This window comes from Mastigoproctus giganteus, chromosome 1 (genome assembly GCF_048544385.1).
Source record: "Mastigoproctus giganteus isolate SK-2022 chromosome 1, ASM4854438v1, whole genome shotgun sequence".
Classification (NCBI taxonomy): Eukaryota; Metazoa; Arthropoda; class Arachnida; order Uropygi; family Thelyphonidae; genus Mastigoproctus; species Mastigoproctus giganteus.
In genome coordinates, this window is record NC_143575.1 from 35,867,350 (window position 1) to 35,892,549 (window position 25,200).

Genomic DNA, 25,200 nt, shown 5'->3' on the forward strand with positions numbered 1-25,200 from the left:
TTTTTTAACTAATAGCATAACCCCTCCTCCCTTCCTATCCTGTCTATCCTTTCTGTAGACATTGTACTCCCCAAATTCCAGTTCTGCATTTCTTATATCTGTGTGACACCACGTCTCTGAAATCCCCACAATATCTGCCTTTGATGTTTTGAGCAATACCTCAAATTCATCAAATTTATTTACTAAACTCCTAGCATTGGTGTACACACAAGTATACATGCACCTGTTCTTTTTCTTAGCTACCCTAACACAACCCATGTGTTTACTTGTACCCCAATGATTCCCAGCAGTCTCTGCAGAATCATCAAGAAAGAGAAGAATGATGACATCCAGCTCAGGACCCTGGGTGTGCCAAGCCCATACTCACCAGATGTGAGCCCCTGGGGTTAAATCCAACAATGTGGTCTGAAATGGCCAAAGAACTTCTTTGTTTTCCAATGTCTTATATGGTTGAAAGTGGTTTTAGTTCAGTAAATAAAATGTTAACGAAGGAAAGAAACAGAATTCATATATGTTCAAGAAGAGACATTAGAATTAAACTTACTAACATCATACTGAACGTTGAACTTTTAGCAAAGAAGCATCAGGCTCAGGGATCCCACTGAATAAAGTATCTTCTTGATTAAAATTTCATGGGGGGGGGGGGCGGCAATTAGGAAAAAATTGTCTAAAAAAGTTCTTTAGGGGATGATAATTAAAAAAAGTTTGAGAAACACTGCTCTAGAAGGAAGAGAATGAATCAGATTGGTCCACTTTGTATTGATGGTTCAACTGCTGATGAACCTACTCAGGTGGCCAACAAACTGAATGAGTATTTTGGATCTACATTCACACGTGAAGAATTCTATAGGGAAGTGGAGGCCAGAAGTTTATCAAACTCTATAGCAGAAAACTAAATGATTCTGTAATAACTGAGAGGAAAGTGGAGGAGAAATTGTTGAAGTTAAACATAACCTGGGGTGGATGGGATCTATCCTGTTATATTATGGGAGGCAGCAAAATAACTAAGCAAACCCTTAGCCATAATTATGAGAGCATTCTTGGGTTCAGGGGAGCTCTCCATAGACTGGAGATCTGCAAATGTATCCCCATTTACAAAGGGGGGGGAATAAAAGGGTGACACGAGTAATTAAACACCTGTTAGTTTACCTTCTGTTCTGGGGAAAATAATGGAGTCACTGGTTAAGGAAGCAATGCAGGATTAAAACAAGACTGCTGTTATAGTTCAGACACAGCATGGATTTTTTAAGAGGAAATCTTGCCAGACCAATTTGATTGGATACTACAATGTGGTCACAAAGGAATTGGATGCAAAAAATAATTCTGATATCATACTTGGAATTCAGGAAAGCTTTTGATTCTGTTGCACATAAAAAAGACTGCTGCACTCCCAGGGTTTTGTGTTGGGACCATTGTTGTTTTCTATATTTATCAATGATATTGATGAAGGTATATCGGGCTTAATGTCCAAGTTTGCAGAAGATACAAAGGTTGACAGGGTTGTTAAATGACAGTACATTGCTGCAACAGGATCTAGAAAAGTTGGGCTGAGAGGTGGCAATCGAAGTTTAACATTGAAATATCCAAAGAACTGCATATGGGTAAGAGTAACCCCGGAGTAATGTACCAACTGTGCAGTACTAGACTCAGATAGTGGAAAATGAAAAGGGCCTGGTGGTAATTGTGCAGTCAAATATGAAGTTTTCAGAGCAGTACAGACAGGATGCTTGAGCAGTTCGTGGGGTTTTGTCAATGATAAAGAATCAGGAACTTTTCTAGCAGGGATAAGGAGGTGGTTATCCCTTCATATAAGACAATGGTCAGGCCACACCTTGAGTACTGCATACAGGTCTGGAGGCCTCATTTTAGGAAAGATGTAGAGCTGCCGGAACGAGTACAGGGAAGGGCAACAAGATAGGTGAAGGGTACAAAAAGGTACTCTTACAAAGAGAGTTAAGTTCTGCAAATTGCAGTGTCTGGAGACTAGGCATCTGCGAGGTGATCTGATTGAAGTGTATAAGGCTTTGAATGTTTTAAGCAAGCTGAATGCTGATGGGATTCTTTCTCTTGCTCACTTGAGGGGACATAAATTCAAATTGAGGAAAGACAGTTGCATAATAGATGTGTGGAAATTGCCTTTAGCCAACAAGTGTTTGTTTTCTAGAAAAATGTTCCATCTGTTGTTGTGGAAGGTAAAAGCTTAAAAAAATTCATCAAAAGTTTTTTTTTTTTTTTTTTTGGCTGATGCTGTATAAGCTTGCTTTCTTGCATCATATGCCACTAATAATGCTAACAAGCCAATCTTTAAATGAAATATAAATTAAATTAAATAAAAATCCTAATTTTGAAAATTATTTATTAATATATGTTTATTGCACATTTATTCATGCTATGGGTACTACGATGTTATATGTATAATTTACACAACCATTCTTCATGTTATATACATGTGTATAGGGATTTCAATTAAAAAGCAAGGGGGTTTTATCTTGCTTATTTTTAGGTTTAGGCTATTTAATCAAATTTGATATTAAAATTGAACTAAGTAATACCATGCAGATTTTGCGATTTTCAAATTTTCTAATCAACTTTGCCCCCCGCCAACGGGAAAGCTGTTCCCTTCTTCCGCTTGGTATAAAAACTTAATGGTGTACTTCTGAAATGAACATAAACTGATTTTATTGGGAGTGGAGGGAGACAACATTTGTAAGGGATGTTCACTCTTTCCAAGAGAGATTTCTTGAAATTCTTGTTTACAGAGGCTCTTTTCTCTGTCAAAAGAATTATTAAAAACCAATGAGCGAAGAGTACACAGATATGTCATGAATGTCACATACAATGATAGATGATGAACAGAATGCAGCACATTTTATAGCAAATTTTACCTTAAGTTTTTTTTTTTTTTTTAATGGACAGCAAAGATACAGCCAAATTTATGTGCAGTTTTTCAAAATAAACAAATAAATTTTGTAAATTGCGAACTTCATTTGGCAGCCAGCCAACTTTCTATCATGATTAAAACCATAGCATATTTACTCATGGTAGATGAAAAAAACAATACATAGATATAAAGCTACCAATAGCGTTTCAAAATTTAAGATAACAGTTTAACTTTAATATAACTGAATTTGTAAAACTAATTAATCAGCACTATTTAGAGAGAATGATAAGTTTTGCATCACTTTCACAAAAAAAAAAAAAAACAATAATCTTAAAAATGTGTGGATTTTGAAAGATTTGCTTGTATTTTTCAATGAGTCATACAGAATTTATATAGTGAATGTTAAAGAACATTGGAAAAATTCATGTTTATAACATTTGTTACCTATACAAGAAAAATTAATAGTAATTTATTATTTTTTTTTTTCTTACAGAAATAAGTTAATTTCAAAGTGTTTTTGTAAATGCTTAATTTGTTGTGCTGGAGCAATGCTGAAGGTTTATGCAAGAATGCATCTGCAAACTTAAAATTTGCAGAGTTTAATTGTTTCATGTTATGAATATTTAAGTATAATTAAACTTTTTTCATTATATATGACTGAGTACTTTTATTGGCTAAAAACATGACAAATTTTCAATTATTATTAAAAAAATAAAGAAATAAAAGTAATGAGCATTGTAACCCACTGATAAAATAAAAATATCAAGCATTAGTACAAAAAATGCCAAGCACAATATAAAAAATTAAATAGTTTTTTCAAATATTAAAATGAGAAATTCTTTTGGGAAAGGGCGGGGATGCCAGAAGTTTATCAAGCTCTAACAGGAAACTAAATGATTTTGTAATAACTGAGAGGAAAGTGGAAGAGAAATTGTTGAAGTTAAACATAAGAAAGGTACCTGGGGTTGATGGGCCATATCCAGTTATATTAAGGGAAGCAGCAAAGGAAGTAAATAAACCCTTAGCCATAATTATGGGAGCATCCTTGGATTCAGGGGAGGTTCCTGCAGACAAGGATGAGCAAATAATCCGCAATTCACAAAGGGGATCAAAGGTGACACAAGTGATTTTAGACCTCTTAATTTAACTTTTGTTCCAGGAAAAATAATGGAGTTATTGGTAAAAGAAGTAATGCAAGATCATCTACACAAGGCCACAATTATACTCAAAACACAGCATGAACTTGTTAAGGGAAAATCTTGTTTGACCAATTTGAGTGGTTTTATGATGTTGTCACAAAGGAATTGTATGAAAAAAATAATTTTGATATATACTTTGATTTCAGGAAAGTTTTTGTTACTGTTACGCATAAAATACTGCTGTACAAATTGGAGCAGTGTGGCATTAAGGGCAATTTGCTGCTATGGATAAAGGGATGGTTGAGTGGTCATCAATGGACACTGCTCTTTGTGGACTAATGTTATTAGTGGAGTTCCCTCAGGGTTCAACGTTGGGCCCACTGTTGTTTTTTATATTTATCAATGATACTGATGAAGGCATATCAGGCTTAATGCCCAAGCTTGCAGATGATACAAAGGTTGGCAGGTTGGTTAATAACAGTATGCTACTGCAACGGGATCTACAAAAGTTGGGCAGATATACTGAGAATGGCAATTGAAGTTTAACATTGATAAATATAAAGTACCGCGTATGGGTAGCAGTAACATGCGAGTAACATAACAACTATATGGTACCACACTCAGGATAGTAAAAAATAAGAAAGACTTAGGGATAATTGTGCAGTCAGATATGAAGTTCTCTGAGAAATGCAGACAGACTGCCAGGACAGCTCATGGGGTTTTGTCAATGATATACAGGAATTTTGCTAGAAGGAATAAGGATGCGATTATCCCATTGTATAAGGCAATGGTCAGATTACACCTTGAATACTACATACAGTTCTAGAGGCCTCATTTTGGGTAGGATGTGGAACTGCTGGAATGAGTACAAAGAAGGGCAACGAGACTGGAGATGGGGACAAAGAAGTGCTCTTACCAAGAATGGCTTCAGTTCTGCAAATTGCAGCATCTGGAGATTAGGCACCTGCAAGGTGATCTAATTGAGATGTTTAAGGCTTTGAATGGATTGAGCAAGCTTGATACTAACGGGATTCTTCTTCTTGCTCAGACTACACACACGAAGAGGAATAAATTCAAACTGAGGAAGGATGATGGCAGAATAGATGTGCAGAAGTTTTCCTTTAGCCAACAGGTTGTTGTAGAAGTTGACAGTTTAAATAAATTCAAGAAAGAACTAGACAAACTATTGTTGGAAGGATTGAATAGTGAAATGGAAGAGGTAGTAGTTTTTTTTTTTTTTACCATGCTGTATAAACTTGCTTTCTTGCATTATTTGCCACTGCTAATGCTAAATCTGGGACCTGTCAGGCACTGCAGTACCACTCACATTACAAAATGGGTTGTACTACTACAAAGTTAATGGCTACTCTTCAGATTGAGGTTCAGTTAAAAGAAAGTGAGATCCTTTAGGAATCTGTGCTGAGACCACTGCTGTTTCTGATTTCTTTAAATGATACTGACACAAAGGATAGAGTGCATGAACATCTGGGGATTGGTTAATTACAAGCAGCACTCCTTCAAGACTCAGCCAGACTATACTGAGTGTCAGGAAATCAGCAGCAATGTTTTAAACGTTGCACAATTTTCCCAAAATAAGTTAAAAGCCATAAGTTAATTATAGAAGAAATATACACTGGATTATAGGAAGTTTTCTTTTTTTTAGCTAATAAATATAAATTACTAGAATAAGTGACCTCCTTGGGTATATAATGCTGACAGCTTGGAACAATTCAAAGCTGGATAGGTACCTATGCGAGGAGTGAAAAACACAGGTAAAGTGTGGTTTTTTTTTTTGCTGGTTTGTTTAGCTAGAAATCAGTCCAGTTCAAGATGTGATAGCCATCTTCTGTAGAAATGAACAAGGTAGATTTCTGTTCACACAGCAGCAGTAGCGAATGTGTCATCCACAGTCCTATGTTACTGTTTAGGATTGCATTGAGGTTGTCTCTTAATGTAAGTTTTCTGATTGGCATGAATTGCTAAGTTCATCAGCATATATATAGCTTCTGCAGTAATTGAAATGTCTTGTGTGACATCATTTTTATTTGTAGCAGCATAGCAATGAGTATTGACCCGATTGGGATGCTGCTGCCTTCTTCTGGTACAAATTTGGATAGTGCATTTCTATACAAAACCTGAAAGATTCTATGAAGGTTGCTCAAGGTTGATCATGATTTCAAGTGATAATCACTAAGGGCTAAATCTCATTGTCACCAGGTGGTGTTTACACATTTATTTTTTTTAAACCCCAATTAGCACCTATAGTACTTAATAGCATGCATTAGTTGAAGGTTGAGATGAAAGAAGATACTAATTGACATTAGACAAGAATTTCTGTACATTATAATTTTTAGGAAATATATGTAAAGGGAGGTTGTTCCCGAAAACTGAAATGATAAATGAGAAAAAAGAAAAGTTGGTTCTGTGAGTTCAAAGTTGGACAGTGAATGGATGTTGACTGGTTGAGCCAAGTGTTCGAACTGGATTGTAAGAGGGAGGGGGAATTATAGAAGCCAAATCAGAAGAAAAGTGCCTATGGAAGTATCTATAGAAAAGGCAGGCAGTAGAAACAGAATGCCTGTGCCACAGAGAGTGGAGAGACTGTTAGAGATGGGTCATTTAATTAATCTAACTGCCCTCTTTTGAATGGAGTCTAGAAGCCTGAGAGAAGTTATAGAGGCACAGCATTATGCATTGATGGGGTACAACATTCCATGGTAGAGCAGATTTGATATTTGTACAGAGTGAGAAGCTGTTTAGAAGAAAAGTTATGCATAGAGAGAGAAAAAAAGAAAACCAGTTTTTTAGATGCAGAAGAAGTATATTTGTGATGTGCTTATGCCAATAGAGAGTCAGAAGTCAGCATAATTCCCAAAAGAGATATACGATCTTGTTTAGAAATCTGAATGTTGATGAAGGGGGAGCATAGGAGCAGATGAATCTTTTTTGCGAGATATAAGACAGGACTGAGTTTTTGATGGACTGAAATCAACTAAGTAATGTTTTCCCCACAGAATAATTACCTGGAGATCAGCATTTAAGTAATTAGTAGTGCATATTCAAGAAGGTGAAGCTGTTTGTGCTGGGCAAGGTTTCTCAAACTGGAAGGTGGAATGCAATGTGCATTCCACCTTTATCAACAAAACTATGGATACAATTGTCAGTCAATGGAAGATGGTTTTATATACAAGAGGGAAAAGAGTGGGAGAAAGGACTAAACATTGGGGAATCAGCATTAGTGGAGAAGTTAGAAGGCAGACAGCCATCCACCATCACCCACAGCAAGCAGTCAGAGAGAAAACTGGATACCCAATTACAAAATACAGTTGGCAATCCATAAAGTGAAATCTTATTTAGAAGACCTTTATGCCTTTGAAATGTTGAGCAACTGCTTGAATTTCACCAAACCTTTCCACTTAATTTGTCCATAGATGGGTAACACAAGACAGTATACCACCAGTGGATCATCACTAATGGAATCCGTACTGGTTATCACTGATCAGATGAAAGGTTTCAGTTTAGTGGTTTTGTTTAATCTATATATATATATATAATATACAGGCAATCTCCTACTTATGAATGACTCAACTAATAAAAACCTGACTTTACATGAAAAATTTCAAAAATATTTACTTTTTTTTTTTTTTTTTTTTTAATGTAAACCCCAAACACGAGATGTATTAGAACCTATAGTACTTAGTACCGTGCTTGGGTTGGAGGTTGAGAAGATGAAAGAAGATATTTGTTGACATTGGACTTGAACTTCTGTAGACTGTAATTTTCAGGAAATACAGTTGTGCCAGAAAACGGCAGTTGAATGAATAAACGAGGAAGATGAAAAGTTGGTTCTGTGAGCTTGAAGTTGGACAGTAAATAGATGTTGGCTGATGGCGGCACGTGTTCGGACTGTTTTGAAAGAGAGAGCGGGAATTATAGAAGCCAATTCAGAAGAACAGTGCCAATGGAAGTACCCGTAGAAGAGGCATGCAGCAGAAAAAGTACGTCTATGAGACAGCGAGTGGAGAGACTCTGTTAGAGATGAATCATTAATTAACCTAACTACCCTCTTCTGAATGGAATCAAGCAGCCTGAGAGAGGTTTTGCGGGCACAACCCCAGATGTGGGAACAATATTCCATGACAGGGCAGATTTGCGATTTATACAGAGTGAGCAGCTGTTTGGAAGAAAAGTAATGCCGTGAGCAAAAGAGAAAACCAAGTTTTTTAGATGCAGAAGAAGCAATATTAGTAATGTACTTGTGCCAAGAGAGATTAGAAGTCAGGGTAATACCCAAAAGAGATATATCATTTTGCCTAGAAATCGGAGTGTCACTAAAGATAAGCATAGGAGCAGAAGCATCCTTTTTGCGAGATATAAGACAAGACTGAGTTTTAGAAGGGTTGAAATCAACTGAGTTGTCTTTGCCCAACTGGAGAATTACCTGAAGATCGGCATTTAAGGAATTGGTAGCAGATTTTTGAGAAGTTGAAGCTGATTGAGCAGGACAAGGTTTCTCAAAATGGAAAGTGGAATGCAATGTGCTATCATCGGAAAAACTATGGATAGAATTTCCAGTCAATGGAAGAAGGTCATTAATATACAAGAGGAAAAGAGTGGGGGAAAGAACTGAACCTTGGGGGGGGGGACACCAGCATTAGTGGAGAAGTTAGAAGACAGAGCGCCATCTACCATCACCCTCAGTGAGCAATCAGAGAGAAAACTGGATAACCAATTACTACAAACATGTTGGCAAACAATAAGATGGAAGCTTGTTTAGAAGACCTTTATGCCAAACATGATCGAAAGCCTTTGAAATGTCAAGAGCAACTACTTGTGCTTCACCGAACCTTTCCATTGAATTAGTCCATAAATGGGTAACATAAGCCAGAATATTACTAGTCGATTGAATATCACTAGTCAGAATCCATACTGGCGATCGTTGATCCGAATGAAGGTTTCTAGGTAGTTTAAGAGATGGCGGTTAATGGATTTCTCCATTACTTTAGAAAGAGTAGAAGTGATTGCAATGGGACGATAACTGGATGGGAAAGATTTGTCATCCTTTTTAGGAACTGGCTGGATATGAGCAAATTTTCAAGCAGAAGGAAAAACACCTTTGGAATAAGAAAGTGAAAAAAGACGGCAAAGAATAGGAGTAAGTTCAGGAGCACAGGCTTTGAGAACAAGTGGAGAAATACCATTGGGACCTGCAGCTTTCTTAGCATCACGATTCGTCAAAATCCTTCTGACATCCTTTTGACGGAAGACCACAGGAGGCATTGAATGGAGCATGTTGGGAATGGTTGGAGGTGTTTTACCAAGATCATTAATACATGAGTTCAAGAAAAATGGGGTGCTAGCAAGGCAGCTTTATCCTTCGCTAAAGTGACAACAGAACCATCTAGTTTGGTCAGGGGTGGGAGCAGAGATGGTCAAAAGTTGCGGCCAATAGCTCTGGCAAGAGACCAGAATGCTCGGCTACCATTAGAGCAAGAAGCAAGTTTTCTACTCTTAGACTGTTCAAACTCTAGTTTGGACTGATCAATAACTGCTTTACAATTGTTGCGAGCTTTGGTGTAGGCAGGAAATGAAACTGAAGAATTAGAAACAAGCCAATTACGATATGCAACATTCTTCTCTTGAACAGCCTTAGCATATTTATTGGAAAACCAAGGTTTAGATAAAGGACGAGATTTAAAGTGGAGTGTTGGATAAAGGATTCCATTCCTGCAAGAGAAGAATGTTGCATATCGTAATTGGCTGATCTGAGCAAACGCTGACATCAGAAGTTTTGAAACAGTAATCCGACCAAGGAAAAGAAGTCTCGCATGTCATCCCATTTTGCATTCTTGTAATGCCAAACAACACGAGGTCGGGAATAGCCATGAGACAAAGGTTTCATTGGAGAAGAGACAATCACCAAGTTGTGATCTGAAATGCCTAAAGGACCTCTGACTTCGACCGTGTACTTAGAAGGGTTGTTTGTGAGAAAAAGATCAAGCGTATTGGCTGTATGATTAGGATTGTCTGGTATTCTTGTAGGTAAATGAACAATCTGTGCAAGGTCATTAGTAATTGCAAAAGCCTCGGCATCTTGACCAGCTGGGTCAGTGTGACTAGAAAACGGAAGCAAGCTGGAGTTGTGAACATTAAAATCACCAAGGAAATTTAACTCACTGTTAGGAAAGCTGGACTGGAGAAAGTTAAGTTGCAAAGAGAGGAAGTCAAAGAGCTCCAAGTGATTAGTGGAGTTGGGAGAACGGTAGAGACAACAGATGAATTTGACACAATGAGGTAGAAAGATTTTATGCCAGAGAAGATCAAAGAGAGGAGATTCCAAATTGCCATGTCTTTGACAGGGAATATCAGAACGGACATATGCACATGTACCACCTTTGAGGTGAAAGAAATCATACAACGAATAATTTGGGCATCTGAGATGAGCAGTAGTTGAATCAACCGATAACTGAGATTCTCTCAGAAAAAGCACATGGGATTTGGCAGACTGCAAGTGGAAATGGACATCGTTGAGATTAGAATTGAGACCATGTATATTTGTGAAATGAATTAGGAAGTTCTTGGGAGGTTTAGATCTTTTTGCAGATAAGCTTGCTCTATTAGTTTGACAATTCATGGTGAATTCAATAGTAAGAAAAAGTGGGTGGGACATGCTGTATGAAGTAATGAAATTTTTTGATATGGCACACATAGAGTAAGAATATACCCAGATCCTTGACATAATGTGGCCTCGACAATGCTCCCCGCATACACACTACTCGGACTCCCTCCAGTCACTATCTGGCAGAGTTGAGGTAGCAATATTATACACTAGCTGATCTGGAAGCCTCCTAGAGAATTACCAATAGGTTCGGTCCGGTGTACTAACTAGCGGGCAGCCTGCGAACACCGTTTTACATCTGTACCCTCGAAATGTAAGAAATATTTGATCTCGCCACGATGTTCATCATAACCTCAAAAGTCATCAATCATACTGCATGATGGAAGAGATAGGGAAGGGTTGACTAGGACTTAGCTCTAGAGACTAAACATGGGTTCCACCACTTGAAGCCTCCAATAAGCAAAGTGGTGGTATTGCACCGGTTGATGAGAGTCATCTACCACCTAGTACTGCCTGGTAACATAGAGTTGTGGCATTTCTCCATGTGGTGTGGGCACCACACCTTGACCCCTGCTTACGTTGGTTCAGACCTGGGTGGTCACCCACCATGTACCTGTGCATGGAAGTTATACCCAGGATTACTAACAGTCCCACTATTGTGAAGGTGGAAGCAGAGGATAAGGCTGTCACAGACCGTTCGGACTTCGCTGAAATTGGGTCCACTTGACTTGAGTGTCACCCGAATATCAGTTCCATCAGTGTTTTAGATTCCCATGTAGCAAGTACAGCTTATCTGGAATATCTGAGAGAATGTCTGTGACAACCTCAAGGACAAGAACTTGTGGAAACCACCATTAATTGGTAACTTCAAAGATACCTACAGCCCAGTCTCCAGTGGGACTTTTCCAGACATTGCCAATGTATGTAGCTCACTATGACGTATCACGTGATGTACAAAGACTTATATGTATCTAGAATGGGAGCTTCTTGTTAAATTATTTCTTCTTTCATCTCATCTTTACACTCCATTATTTATACTACCACTCTACCTCGTAGATAACTGTTTATTTATTTATTTTTTTAAAAATTTTATTATTGTGTGTTATCCCAACCAGTATGGTAGGAAAGAACGTGAGTGGACATGGCTATGTTGATGTTTCGAAAAAGTGGCATTCAATTACGTTACAGCAAAAATTAGAAACTGTGAAAATGTATGAAGGTGGAAAAAACAATAAACACCATTTCATGTGTTTTAAGGCTGGCAATGTCCACTGTAAATACAATAGTGAAAGATAAAGAATGAATAAAAGAACATGCAAAAAGTTCTGCATCTTTAAAGTCTACTATGAGAAAAAGAAGGTATTTGTTCAAACCTCCCTACATAAATTCATGAGAAAGACTGAGAGACTTCCTCAACTTGTATATTCTCTGACTTCAACTTCAGTACTATAATTCTGCAAGCCACTTACACTTCAGCTATTTTAAAGCCAGAAGGGGAGTCTGATATTGATGATGTGATGGCTCTCTCTTCAGTTGTATGTATACGTAATTTAAAAGCTTTGTTTTTCAAATAATATTCTAATGCATATGTTCTGACTTTGTAATTGTAATATAAAAATACTATAAGACATAAATAAAGTGATTTTATAAATTACAGACTTATGTTTACATTTATATACAAATTTTGGGTGGTTTCAGAGTTAAGTAAAATTTTGACTTATGGACAGGTTTCTGGAACAGAACCCTTACATAAGTCATGAGCACCCATGTGTGTGTGTGTAATCTATAATTTAGGAATCGGCAGTTAACGGATTTCTCCATTACTTTAGAAAGAGCAGAAGTGAGTGCAATGGGATAATTAGATGGGAGGGATTTTTCATCCTTTTTAGGAACTGGCTGAAAATCAGAAAATTTCCAAGCAGAAGGAAAAGCACTAGTGGAATAAGAAAGAGAAAAAAGGCAACACAGAACAGGAGTAAGTTCACACAAGCCAGTAGCTGCCAATATCCACTGTGTAGTTTTTGTTTTAACTTATAAACTGAAAAAAAAAAAAATAAATAAATAAAATAAAATAAAATAAATAATAATATAAATAAATAAAAAAAAAAAGGGTTTTAAACTCGAGAACTATCATAAAGTAGGAGTGTTAACAACCTCATTGGTATGGTAGCTATACACTGGTGTTCAAAGTGCACCACCTAGTATTTCACATTTCTAACCCTTTTTTGCGATGGTATGTTACATTAATGACTAGTATCACAAATAGAAATATAAACAAAAGATATTTATTAATAGTTAAGGCAAAGCTAAGTAATATTTGACAGGTGCTCTCAAAATATTCCAAAATGAGCATTTGCATTTACAACAGTTTTGGTAAACACGACAATTATGGCCGAAATGTTATCAGAAGCTTTCAATTTGCTTCAGTTTATCCTTTTAAATGGAAAACAAAATTAAAAGTTCAGCAGGTGCAAACTAATATTTAGTTGAACCGCCTCTGGCCCTGATGACAGCAGCACACCATCGAGGCATTGATAAGATCAATTTCTGAAGATAATCAACTGATAGTTTGTGGTTCCAAACACGAATTATGGCTTCCTGAAGTTCACAAAGGGTCTTTGGTTTCTTTTAGACAATTGCAGATACCACACAATGCATGGCAACAGTTCTCCATAGGATTCAGGTCCAGGCTGTTTCCTGGCCAGCTAACAGTTGTAATGGCCCATTCTTCCAACCATTTTTTCACCTGTAACAAATGTAAACACATTACTGCTGAATCTTTACAGAAGTGCCTATTTACACTTTTCACCCGATGACAAGGAGCAGAGTCATCCTGAAAGATGTAATTACTTGGCAAGTTGAAATGGTCTCTAATGGTTGGCAGCAATTTGCCCTCCAACATAGCCAGGTATCCATTGGCATTTATGGAACCTTATATAAACCACAGGTGACCTATTTCACGATAAGAAATACACCCCCATATCATTTGGCTGGTAGGGAATTTCACTGTAGACACCATACAGTCTGGAGGGTATTCTTCACCACATCTATGGCAAATTGTTTGTCTCCCATCAGAGCCATGCAGGTTGAATTTCTTCTCATCTGAGAAAGCAATTGACTTCCACTGCTCAGGGGTCCATTTAACATGCTCCTTACACTAAATTAATCAGGCCTTTTTCAATTTTTGTGTGAGGAGGGGCTTCTTCTTAAGACGACAGGCCACAAGTCCATTTTTGAAGAGGCTGTTACTGCACTTGCTACCACTCCTGCATGTTCTTCCCATTCTCTTTTCAGCTCAGATGAAAAAAGCTTTACTGGTTTTTAAGGCATAAGCACTTCAAAACGCAGTCCTGTTTTGGCATAGAGACTCGTTTGCATCCAGTTCCTTTTTTCCTATCAGCAGAACCAGTATTCTTGAGTTTGGAAAGAAATCTACTCACTATCGACTGATTACAAGATACTCTATAAGCAATATGACAGGAAGTACATCCTTCCTCACATAAAGCAACAATAACACTCTTTCTTTGTGGGGTCAACTGCACGTAACTCACCATCCTGACACAAGGAATGACTGCAATTCCTGCAGAGCATGCTTATATAGCTGAAAGTAACAGCTGATGCAATATTACATCATCACCTACGTGTGTCAATCTTATCTGATGTAATCTGTAAGAAACAATGCCATATACTTATGTTATTCGGACGACAATTACAATTTTAAGGGGTGATGCACGTTCTTTGAACACCAGTGTACATTATGAGGTTATTGAAGCTATTAAAGAGACTGTTGCAATAAAATAAATAATTAGATATTTTGTATGTTACCCTTCAAAATAATTTCCTTGGGCTTGCACACACACAGTTCCATACATTTCTTCAAACAAGCACAGAAATATTTCTGGAAGTTATCTTATGTAAACCCTTTTATCACTTCAGTTGTGTTGTGTTTTTTTTTTTTTTTTTTTATGTCTTCAATGGAGTGAAAATGGGTTTCCTAAAGTACACTTTTCAGTTTAGAAGAGAAAAGTCAAAATGGACTAAGTCTGGTAAACAGGTGCATGTTGGCTAGAAACTGGCAAACAGAGAGTGCATTGTGTGCTGGAGCATCCAACCATCTGCAATTTAGGTTTCCAATTTATGTTTAACTGACAATCTGATTTGGTGGGATGTATTCAGCCATAATAATCTTTTATAACGAAGAAAATAAAATGCATGGTTTTGATTTTTAATTTTGCTTCTTGCTTTTTTTGGTCTGTGGGACTGTTTTTGTCTTCCATTGCATTAACCGTCTTTTAGTTTTTGGGTTGTACTGGAACAGCCAACTTTTGTCATAAGTAATTAAATACATAATTCATAAACTAATTAAATTACATATGTAATTTACATACTACTCAGAAAATCAGGATTTTGTTCAATTTTTTTCAAAACATCTTTAAAAACTTGGATTCTTCCCATTCTTTAATCTTCATTCAAAATTTCTCCCACCATCTTGGTACACACTTTTCTCAGGCCTAAATTTTCAATTAAAATTTGTCTAACTGTTTCTTTCTCCATATTGAGTTCTGAAGCAACCATTCTAATGCTTAAACAATGGTCATTCCCTGACCTTTCCGCATCCTCCATATTTGGTGGCTCACGGGCTCGAACCCCGGTCTAATCAAGAAGAGTGTGCTACACACTGCTGCTCCTGCCCACCTGGATACAGAGGCGCCTGCCAGCAGCATAGAAAGAAGCAGGCTGACTGCCTAACCAGGTCAGAATAACCATGTTTCAGTTCATCATCTATGTGAATTTCAGTCCTCCCGGGTGTTCTTTCATGGGCCAAACAAGTGATAATCACTGTGCGCTAAATCTAGACTGGAAGGAGTAGTCATGATTTCACAGCCCAATGTCATCACTCTTTCCCAAATTCACTGCTGAATTCACTTTATGTAGACATGCATTGTCATACAGTGGATTAATTTGTGAGGAGAGGCCTGGTGGTTTCTCAGGCCTTTCCTCATGAACTGTCATATGCACATCACTGAGAAAGATGTTACTGTAATATTGAGCATTTAGTTAAATGCAGTTTTGTTTTAAAATTTTTATTATGCTTTGGGAATTACGGTTTAATATTATTATGCACCTAACTACAAACTGATGGCAATATCAGAATTCAAATTTCACTGTAAACTTGTTATGTACAATGTGTTACACAAATTTTTTAAACAAAATGTAATGGCGCCTCCGTAGCCAGGTAGGAAGGAGCAGCAGTGCATAACACACGCTTCTTGATTAGACCAGGGTTCGAGCCCATCACCACCAAATACGGAGGATGCGGAAAGGTCAGTGAATGACCAACGCATATACCCGGAGCAATATGGCCTTAGTTGCTAATGCTCCTAAAAACCAAATAACAATAACAAACAAAATTTAATAAGTTGAAAGCAGTTTTTAAAAATTAAAAAATTATTTATTCCAAAAATAGTTACTAATGAAGAGGAGATTTTGCTGCAAAAATTATCACTCCAGGGGTTTGCAAAAAAGGAAAAACATTAGGAAAACATTACTTTAGACTGATGTTCACTCCACTTTAAAATGATCGAATTGTTCATAAACTTGTCCATAGCTCACTGCTGCATTCCTATATGCTGGGTGTAACAACTGATAAGTTTCATCTATTATCTCTTCTAGTTATCATTGTTAAGTGCAATAAATCATGAAAAAACTGGTTTCAAATCACGAGAGAGAGAGAGAGAGAGAGAGAGAGAGAGAGAGAGAGAGAGCGCACGCATCTTACCACAATGGTTTCAGCAGTATAGGATGGCAATTCATAGAAATCAGTACCATTTTCCTCATCTGCATAGCCAATCATTTTGGTCGGAATTGCTGGAGTAAAGGCAGTGGTTTCCGCACTAATCAAGGAGAGGAAAAAAATATAAGATACAAATAAAATGCTTAAATAAGTTCTTAATAATCTGAGAATAACAAAAATGGCAATCAGTAAACTTCAAACTTAAAAGCAATAACAACAAAAAGACAAAAAAAAAAAAAAGGCAACGATGTAAAACTGAAAACTTCTCATCCTACAATCAGGCTACAACAGGTGGTCAAAAAGTTCTGAGAGAGTGTAGTATGAAAGACATTGGTGCAAACTTCTGGGTTTTTTTTATTGGGTTTTTTTTTTTTTTTTTTTTTTAAGTTTTCAATGTAATCATTGCAAAGTTGTATACTTATTGTATTTAATCTGCAGTTTAATCCTTCAAAAAAAAAAAAAAAAAAAAAATTCACATTGAGCATCAAAGAGGCTTCCACAGCAGCTTTCAGCTCTGCATCACCTTTAAAATAAGTTCCACAAAGATGAAACACCAAATGGAAGTTTGTTCCAGCAGTCATTTACTCTGTCTTAAAGCCAATTTCTGCATATCTATCTTGCAACCATCCGTCCTCAATTTAAATGTTTATATATGTTTTTAAAGGAAGCAACGTTAGCATTAGCATTAGTAGAGGCATATGATGCAAGAAAGCAAGCTTATTCAGCATCAGCCAAAAAAAAAAAAAGCACAACCACTACTCCCATTTTACCCCTCCGTTCGTTCAAAATACCTGTCCAGCTGAGCCTTAAATTTGTTTAGGCTATCAACTTCAACAACAAGTGATGGAAGTCTATCTACGTTTTAAGATATTAATAATAATAATAATGGTTTACGGACTGGGACACTACTATATGCAGAAGGTACCCAACAACCATAATTGTTACATAAGTTAGTAGTCGTGAAAGGCAACGTGCTAACGTTATGGCCTCTTAGCTCCCTTCTGCTCACCGTGATAGCGATTCTGTTCCATTGGCCCTTTGTTCTCCATAATTAACGTTACGAGTACCATAACGTTAGCACGTTGCCTTTCATGACTACTAACTTATATATATATATATATATATATATATATAGAGAGAGAGAGAGAGAGAGAGAGAGAGAGAGAGAGAAAGAGAGAGAGAGATTCGGATCAAACAGACAAGAAATTGAGTGGGGGGGGGCTGTTATTGAAAAAGGTCGAAAACCACTGAGATATCCTCAGTGACATCGGCAAAAACCCTTGCACTACACCTTTGTTCAAATGAATTCCATGTCAACAAAATAGGCTTCTACTTACTAAGGCTGGCCACTTTGAAAAAAATGTCTCTCCCAACCAAAGCCTTGCAGATTCCCTTGAGTCTTGAGTTAATCCACAAGGCTCTTAGCATAGTTTCTCCTATTGTGCATGGGCAGAATCGAAAACACATATGTATTCTAACCTGCCATTTTTCCCCCCCTCCAATAAATCATCAGTTTGTGCTTTTAATATTATTAGTCCACACAAGAATAGCAATGCTCTCTTTATTCCTCTTAAAATCTGACAATCTGTTGGTGACATCAACAGTTGTTGCTCCCAGCAGACCCTGGTTCTAGTTCACCTATCCTTATTACAAAAACTTTTATCCATATTCCTGACAATGGGATTTGCCAATAATACTGCTCTGGTTCAGGAGGATTTAGTTTTATTGACAATGGGATTTGCCAATAAAACTAAATCCTCCTGAACCAGAGCAGTATGCACTTGGTTATTCTGTTCTGTTCTGGGGCCCAAATTGGGGATGCATCACCTGGCAAGCTACTAGAAACTTGGAGTTCCTAATGATTTAGGGGCCAGCACCCATTTCTAAAATTCTTCTAGTAACGCACCCACCAAGTTTTAATTTGAGATTGGTTAACTCCTTTTTATGTCAGGAACAAAAAAAAAAGAACTGTTAGCAGAGTGATGATTATCAAGTGGATTGTGTATCCTGTGGCATGTATTCATGGATTCTTGAATACATGCCACAGGATACACAATCATTGAACTCTTTATTCACAAAGGAATCAACTACAGGAATTTTATCAATTATGTAAATCTTAGTGAATTTGCATCATTTATACACAGCCAATTATAGATTAGCAATTTTGCAATAGCGGCATTGTTTAAGTTACATCTCATATTGTGAAAACCTTCACGACGAGTTGCCATGACATTGCACTACTTCGAATAAGTAACGCTTCACCCAAAGGAGAAGACTGCTGTTACTTATTCTCAGTGGATAACACCACCCAGACGGCACTATGAGATGTAACTTAAACGATGCCGCTATTGCCAAATTGCTAATCTATAATTGGCTGTGTTTAAATGATGCAAATGCACTAGGATATACATAGTCTAACTCTTTTGCAGCTTGAGGCATAAGCCCTTAATGCATTAGAGTCAATTATGTAATTATTTATTTCTTATTATGCATATTTTATTAGTTATCTTTCCTCTCCCTTCTATCAACTCTATTTCCCTCACTTTCTTTCCTTTTTTTGCTTTACCGACCATGCTCTGCTTAGGTTTAGCATTTGCTGCCCTTGACTGTACTAGACCACTTCCCCATTTTTCTATCTCATTACACACACACACACACACACACACACACACACACTGTGGTTTAAGGATATGTAATAAAAAAAAAATTGTTTTATATTAAAATAGAATAAGATAAAATTAAATCAATAAACTAAATTATATAATATAGCATTAGCATTAGTAGAGGCATATGATGCAAGAAAGCAAGCTTATTCAGCATCAGCCAAAAAAAAAAAAAAAAAAAAAAAAACAACCACTACTCCCATTTCACCCCTCCATTCGTTCGAAATACCTGTCCAGCTGAGCCTTAAATTTGTTTAGGCTATCAACTTCAACAACAAGCGATGGAAGTCTATTCCACAAACCAACTGCCCGCTGGCTAAAGGCAAATTTCCGCACATCTATCCGACATCCGTCCTTCCTCAATTTGAATTTATGCCCTCTCAGGTGATTATTCAGAGCAAGAGGAAGAATCCCATCGGCATTGAGCATGCTCAAGCCATTCAAAGCCTTATACACCTCTATCAGATCACCTCGCCGATGCCTAGTCTCCAGACTCTGTAATTTGCAAAACTTAAGCCTTTCTTCGTAAGAGCAACCCTTTGTTCCATTCACTAATCTTGTTGCCCTTCTCTGTACTCGTTCCAGCAGCTCTACATCCTTCTTGAAATGAGGCCTCCAGACCTGTATACAGTACTCAAGGTGTGGCCTGACCAATGCCTTATACAAGGGAATAATCACATCCCTGTCCCTGCTAGAAAAATTCCTGTATATCATTGACAAGACACCATGAGCTACTCTTGCAGCTCGTCTGCACTGCTCAGAGAACTTCATATCTGCCTGCACAATTACCCCCAGGTCCTTTTCATTCTCTACCACTGTCAGCGTAGTACCACAGAGTTGATACGTTGATCTGGGGTTACTGATTCCCATATGTAGTACTTTACATTTGTCAATGTTAAACTTCATTTGCCACCTCTCAGCCCATCTGCTCAACCTTTCCAGATCCTGTTGCAGCAGCATAGTATCAGTAGTGTCCTTAACAACCCTGCCAACCTTTCTTTCGTCTGCAAACTTGGACATTAAGCCTGATACACCATCATCAATATCATTTATAAATACAGAAAACAACAATGGACCCAACACTGAACCCTGAGGAACTCCACTAATAACATTAGTCCACGTTGAGCAGTGTCCATTGATTACCACTCTCTGTCTTCTGCCACTCAACCATCCCTTTATCCATAGCAGCAATTTGCCTCCAATGCCACACTTCTCCAATTTGTGCAGCAGTCTTCCATGCGCAACAGTATCAAAAGCCTTTCTAAGGTCCAAATATATAATATCAAAGTTATTCCCTGCATCCAGTTCATTTGTGTTTCTTTTGTTTTCGTTTCATAGTATCCAATCAAATTGGTCAGACAAGACCTGCCCTTAACAAACCCATGCTGTGTCTGAGCTATAACTGAATTCTTGTCCAGATGATCTTGCAGTGCTTCTTTAACCAGTGCCTCCATTAATTTTCCTGGAACAGAAGTTAAACCCACAGATCTATAATTACTTGTGTCAGCCTTTGATCCTCCTTTGTGAATTGGGGTCACATTTGCACATCTCCATTCTATGGGTACCTCCCTTGAGTCCAAAGAAGCTCTCATAATTATGGCTAGGGGCTTGCTTACTTCCTTTGCTGCCTCCTTTAATATAACTGGATAGATCCCATCCACCCCAGGTGCCTTTTTTATGTTTATCCTCAACAATCTCTCCTCCACTTTCCTCTCAGTTATTAGAAAATCATCTAGCTCACTGCCAATGTTTACTTCACCTACGACATTCCCCTTCCTGAATAACTCCTCATGCGTGAATGTAGATGCAAAATACTCGTTTAGATTGTTAGCCACCTGAGCTGAATCCTCAACTGTTGAACCATCAACATCCAGTGGACCAATCTGATTCATCCCTTTCCTTCTTGAGTTTAAATATGTAAAGAACTCTTTTCTGTTTTTCTTTGCATCCTTTGCCAAGGATTTCTCATAATCTGCCTTTGCCTGCGTAATCTCCTTTGTGACTTGGTTACAGACCAACTTATATCTATCATAGGCTTCCATGTCACCCATTAATTTGTATGTATCCCATGCATTTTTCTTCTCTGCCATATGTCTCATTAGTTCATCTGACAACCATTTATGCCTGAACCTTGAACAATATTTCTTGGTTGGTATGTAAAGCCTGGTAGCTTCCAAGATTAGTTCCCCGAATGCTTCCCATTTTGAATTTGCTGTTGGTAACATCATCAGTTGGTCCCACTGTATAGAATTTAAATACTGTCTCAGACCATCATAGTCGCCTTTACGAAAGCAAAAACCCTTCCCTTTACCTCTGATGGTAGTTACCTCCTTGAGTAAATTCCACTTCAGCACACTGTGATCACTGCCGCCCAGTGGTTCCTTTATCTGCAGATTCCTAATGCATGAAGAATCACTACTGATAATCAGATCAAGAGTATTACTCCCTCTAGTTGCCTCCCGAACATGCTGGTGTAGAAAACAATCATCCAATAAATCCAAAAAAGCCTTGCTAGTGTGTGAGTGACCAACCCACAAATTCCAGTCAATATCTGGGAAATTAAAATCCCCCATTATAAGACTCTCTGATTTACTCGCCCATTCTATTTCCCTGTACAGTATCTTATTATACTCATCAGAGTCATCAGGCCTATAGCACACTCCTACTCTCAATTTTGATTTTCCTATGCTTATGTCACACCAAACTGACTCGACACTGCCCTGTCCATCGATGTCGACTGGCTTCACTTCCTTGGATTTTATGTGTTTTTTAACTAATAGCATAACCCCTCCTCCCTTCCTATCCTGTCTATCCTTTCTGTAGATGTTGTACTCCCCAAATTCCAGTTCTGCATTCCTTATATCTGTGTGACACCACGTCTCTGATATCCCAACAATATCTGCCCTTGATGTTTTGAGTAATACCTCAAATTCATCAAATTTATTTACTAAACTCCTAGCATTGGTGTACATGCAAGTATACATGCACCTGTTTCTATTCTTAGCTACCCTAACACAACCCATGTGTTTACTTGTACCGCAATGACTTCCAGCAGTCTCTGAAATATCCTGCATCTTGGTTTTCAGGCTTCTGCTCATTCCAATAGAAGCAGTGCAAGAATCTCTTTCACCTCTGCCAGTGGCTACTGTTAATCCATTAGTTGGTAATCTTGGTAATCTTTACCAGTTAAGATCTTCTGTTTCTAGGGTGGTTGGTAGGGATTGACCTAGAGTGCTTCTTAGTTTTAGTTGGGGGTGGGGGTATTGGTTGCAGTTAAGAAGTTTAAACTTATTTTTAATTTATGAGGGCATCTTAGGACTCAAGGGAGATTTCTTTGGATTGGAGAAGTGCCAATATATCGGCAACACAAAAACGGTTCTAAGAGTAAAGTTGGCAGCACAGACTGGTGAGTCTGACTTCAGTGGTAGGAAAAACCTTAGAGGCAATGATTAAAAGTGCAACCAGGGACATTTAGATAGATATATGGCAATCTGAATGACACACAACATGGCTTTGTTAAGGGAAAATCATGTTTAACTAACTTAGTAGGCTATTACTCATAACACAGTTACTCATGAGCTGGATTTAGGGAACAATTTCGACCTAGTTTACTTGGATTTTAGCAAAGCATTTGACTCTATCCCTCATGAGAGGTTACTGTATAAGCTTGAACAGGTTGGGATTACTGGTAAGGTTCTAAGATGGATTGCTGAGTGGCTGCAGAGAGGAAGGCAGAGGGTTTTGATTAATGGATATTCTTCAGATTGGTGTAATGTCAGGAGTGGGGTCTCTCAAGGATCGATTCTTGGACCGCTATTGTTTCTCATTTTCATAAATGATATTGATGAAGGGAAAGAAGGCGTGTCAAAATTTGCAGAGGAAGTAAAGATTGGCAGAATCGTCACCCCAGGGGCTCACATCTGGTGAGTATGGGCTTGGCACACCCAGGGTCCTGAGCTGGATATTATCATTCTTCTCTTTCTTGGTGATTCCCTTCTACTTCTGACTCTCTTTCTCAAGGTAATTCAGAAATTTTTTTTTTGGCTGGTGCAGTAAGCCTCAGGCTTCCTTGCACCATATGGCTAATAATAATAATGATCAGTGTCAAGCAGCGCTCTTTCAGGATGATTTGAACAGACTTCAAAGATGGTCAGAGAAGTGGCAGTTATGTTTTAATGCTGCTAAATGCGAGGCTTTACACTTGGGGAATAGCAATCCCCAAATAAATTATACACTCGGTAGAGTTTTTTTTTACAGGCAGATATGGAGTTTACTGAACAGTGTAAAAAAAGGCAACCAGGAAAGCACATGGTGTCCTATCAATGATTTATCGATCGTTATCCTGTAGAAATAGGGAGGTCATAATCCTACATTTCGAATACTGAAAAAAGACATTGAGCTTCTTGAAAGGGTCCAAAGACAGGCAGAAGGATGACTGCATGAGGAAAGACTGATTATGTGGGCTATAGAGCTTGGCAACCAGGCACGTCAGAGGTGACCTGATTGGGGTTTATAAGGCTCTGAGAAGGGATTTGTAAAATGAATGAAGGTGAAATTCTCACTGTTATAAAGAATTCCAGAACTAGGGGCCATAAATTCAAATTACAGGGGCTGAGGTTTAGATTAGATTGTAGAAGTTTTCTTTTAGCCAGCGAGCTGTTGATTATTGGAATAAGTTGCCCTCACAGGCAGTTGAGGCTGACAGTTTGAATAAATTCAAAGGCCAACTGGATAGTTAACTGTGTAAGGAGGGAAGCATATTATTTGTATTTTCTTATCTATTTTTTTTTTTTTTTTTTGCCAGTGCAGCAAAAGCCTGTGTCTTCTTTGCACTATATGGTGATTACTGTTAATATTTGATTGTTTGATTGGAGTGGGATTTATTGGCGCAAGGGCTGCTATGACCATACTGCGCCTGTTACTTTGGAGTGTTGATCAATATATGAAAGGAGACTATTCTAGAAGTGATTGTATGCATTAATCATTTTTATATAAGTGAACAGTTCTGATAAAGTGGCATCATCTCCAAGTATATGACTTAGTTGCAGAGGTTTTTGTGAGCTAAATAAAGATCTGAAACATGCGATTCTGGCTGAATGATAATGTGTACACTCAATGATAATGTTTCATGGTAAGTATGGAACTATAATGCGGGCAAAATGGGGGATCTTCTCCTAGCAGTAAAAATAGGTGTGTAAGATGTGTATGGCCAATTCGTGCTCTTGCAAACACGACCTCTTCCTGCCTGTTTATTCGGGAACTGGATCTCCATAGCTGTGTGTGGATTCAGTTTTATTTCAAGAAGTTTGTTATCTGTTTGATTATGCCACATTTCAGACCACATCTCAGTACATATCCGCCGTATGACTGGTTTATAATCAGAAAAAGGAACTGGGATGGAATCGAAGCAAGTAGGGTGTTTTGCTGCTTTGTCTGCACGCTCATTTTCTGGAATTCCAACATGGCTGGGTATCCAGCAAAACGTGACAGTCAGCTTACTTTTATTGAGATGGCATAACTGTGACCTGATTTGTGAGAGAAGTGGATGCAAATTTTGTGATTTATTCTGTAGGGCATTCACAGCACTTAAAGAGTCTGTATATATTATTACTTGGGTGTTTGGAACATCATTAAGGAGATTTAAAGCCATTTTGATTGTATATAGTTCAGCTGTAAAATCACTGCATTCAAGTGGTAATTAGACAGAGACAGTGGATGTAGGACTCATTACTGCAGCTCCCACAGATATATCAGTTTTGAAGCCATCCCTGTATATCTGAAGACTGTGAGCATTGGTCAATGCGTGATCCACATGTAACTGTCTAAGATTGTGGTTTGATAGGGAGTGTTTTCCCCACTGAAGAAAATAGTTGTCGCAATTAGGTATATACATTGCCCATGGTGCTTGTACTGTGTCTGTAGCTTGAAAGATATTTCAAAGGCAGATGTTCCAATTTTGAGTTACTTCTTGTAGCCGGATACCAGTAGGTTTGTTTACATTGGGTTTATTTCTATATAAGTTTCCCACTGCAGTTCAAAGAGATATGTCCAGATGGGATGAGACGGGAGACTTCGTAATTTGACTGCATAACTAAGAAGCAATA

The 25,200-nt window shown here is 37.8% G+C and overlaps 1 protein-coding gene across 1 annotated transcript in view; it reads right to left on the reverse strand.

Moving 5' to 3' along the window:
- The window catches only part of Ptpmeg (protein tyrosine phosphatase Meg), a 526,004-nt gene that overhangs the window by 162,889 nt on the left and 337,915 nt on the right, over positions 1-25,200 (reverse strand). The window contains exon 15 of the mRNA XM_090379497.1: positions 16,419-16,533. Within this exon, the coding sequence (XP_090235623.1) occupies positions 16,419-16,533 (115 nt within the window). The remainder of the gene's footprint in view (positions 1-16,418; positions 16,534-25,200) is intronic.